Here is a 2,254-nt window from a genome sequence, read left to right on the forward strand (position 1 = left end):
ATCAATATCAATATATTAGGAAGCGTTTATTTGGGAGGAGAATGAAAATTGACCAATTGAGAATCGAAATAAGAATAGGATTAACAAATGTATAAGAAAATTGATAAAAAATTATTAAATTGTGGAATGTTTTTCTTTTATTTTAAAATAGAATAACCATAATAGAAATGACATTAAAAAAAAAATCTAAATTAAAATGTTGATAGAGAAGAGGCTCATTGGTTCTGATCATTTACTCCTTTCATAATAACTTAAGTCATGTACACGTTCTTACGAAAAATTAAACAAAAAACCTTTCCTTAAAATATGAAAAAACTAAAAAAAAAAACATTGACGATCGATGAGAAGAATAAAATAGTAAAGATGATCGGTATACACACAGTTATGATATGAACATTAATGGTTGTACCCAGACTAATGAAGAAATTTGTGAAAAGGTAAACATATCGTATGTCCAAAAATGCCAGTATAATCATAACAAATCTTCCTTTTCCCACTAACCCACATTCGATAAATAAATTAATACCGTTTAACTAAATTATTAGTTACAGACATTATTCATAAGAAAAAACATAAGGAACGACCGAATCAAGAAAAAGTAAACAGAAAAAAATAAAAATGAAAACTCTTTTTTTAATTTGACATTTTTAACTTTTTTTCTTTTTGGAGGGTTCAATAGCATGGCACTCTCTACAGGCAGCAAAAAACCACCGGAAAATCCTCGGAGTCCGACCAAACCGAAGCCGCTTAACAACAACGGTCCTCTTTTTCTTCTTCTTTGGTATCGATCTCCTCTCTTCATCATTATGATTTTTATTATTAACCGAAACCTCTGTTTTCCTCCGCCGCAGCGAAGTGTCTCGGCTTAAAGCCGGAACAGGATGAGCCATGAATTGCCACCTTTGAGAAGAACCGTACACTTGAGCAGACACTGCTTTACTTCCACCGCCATATCTAATTTGATCTGATCTGGATCCTCTCCCCATAACTGATAACGACGTCGTTTTGCTGCTCTGACAGTACAGCAGCCTTCTCTCGGAATTGTCGCTGGAGGAGGAGCTGGTCCTGGCGCTACTACTGCTGCAACTGCTAGTGCTACTCCTGCTGTTGGTGCTGTTGCTTCGGGACGACATCATTGAGTCTTTGCTGCTATTACTACTGCTTGTTCGACTCTTTATCATGGATCGAGATGAATTCTCCGATACGACGCCGTAAATGGAGGTAGTATTGGTTGGCTGGAATGGAAACGAGTGCGGAAGAAGTTTTCCGTTGAAGAAGAGATGGTCGGCGGGGGAATTTTTGCTGGGGTCATCGCTGTACGGTGAGTCTGGAGTAATGCTACCGAATTCGAAATCGGACGAGGAGCCGCGGCTGTGGTGGTTGTTATCGGGTTCGGGAGTGCTCGGGAAAGAGAACCCGTCGCCGGAGATGCTTTGTTTACGACGGGTTTCCATATTTGGAGAGATTCGCAAGAATTGTGAATTGTGTAATTTTTTGTTTTTGGTTTGCATGAGAGAGCTTGTACTGACTCACTGACATGTCTTATAATAAGGGACAGATAAGCAAATATCTGATGTGGAAAGTAGAAAGAATGTAAGTGATCTATGTACTATTTTATTTATTTATTTATTTTAAAAATTGTGAGAAACATGTGGAATGGAAGATATATAATCTAGATTACCTTAAATTGGGTAAATTAATACTTTTTACATTTTTTGTATACTCTGGTGGTATAAATTATTGATTACAATACTTTGCCAACTCTAACCATTATAAATAATATTATCTCGAACAATCCTTAATCTAACCAATTACATTTTGATAAAAAGTCCATCTACATAAATTATGAAATAAAAAAATTAAAAAATCTCCAAACCTTCAAGAAATTATTACATCCCAAAAAATGAGTGCAAAAAGCTCATACAATGAATTAAATAGTTATCAACTTTCTACCGTAGAGTTTAATTCCTTGACAAGTTTGATAAAACTGTCACATTCACATTTCACAATAACAAATTGTAGATTCCTTTGTTAGTTGCAACACCATCAAATAAAAAGTGGCTACCTTACTAAGAGCATTAGCAAAAGGTAGTCTCTTAGTATCAAACCACAACACTTTTCTTACATGGTCACCAGTTACTACCGCTAACATCATAACTCTCTCTAACTGCCATATCACAATTAAGTTTGATTTAGTCCATAGACAGAAGAGCCCACCCAAAGACATGAGGAGAAGGTTGAAATGGGGACAGAA

General features: G+C 35.5%; 1 protein-coding gene across 1 annotated transcript; it reads right to left on the reverse strand.

Moving 5' to 3' along the window:
• Positions 1–300: 300 nt before the first annotated feature.
• Positions 301–1,825, reverse strand: LOC115705918 (uncharacterized). The gene has a single exon (XM_030633393.2). The coding sequence runs from the start codon at positions 1,509–1,511 to the stop codon at positions 648–650; it is 864 nt and encodes a 287-aa protein (XP_030489253.2). The 5' UTR covers positions 1,512–1,825; the 3' UTR covers positions 301–647.
• Between the last annotated feature and the right edge of the window lie 429 nt (positions 1,826–2,254).

The sequence above is a fragment of the Cannabis sativa genome, chromosome 1 (assembly GCF_029168945.1).
Source record: "Cannabis sativa cultivar Pink pepper isolate KNU-18-1 chromosome 1, ASM2916894v1, whole genome shotgun sequence".
In the NCBI taxonomy this organism is placed as follows: domain Eukaryota; kingdom Viridiplantae; phylum Streptophyta; class Magnoliopsida; order Rosales; family Cannabaceae; genus Cannabis; species Cannabis sativa.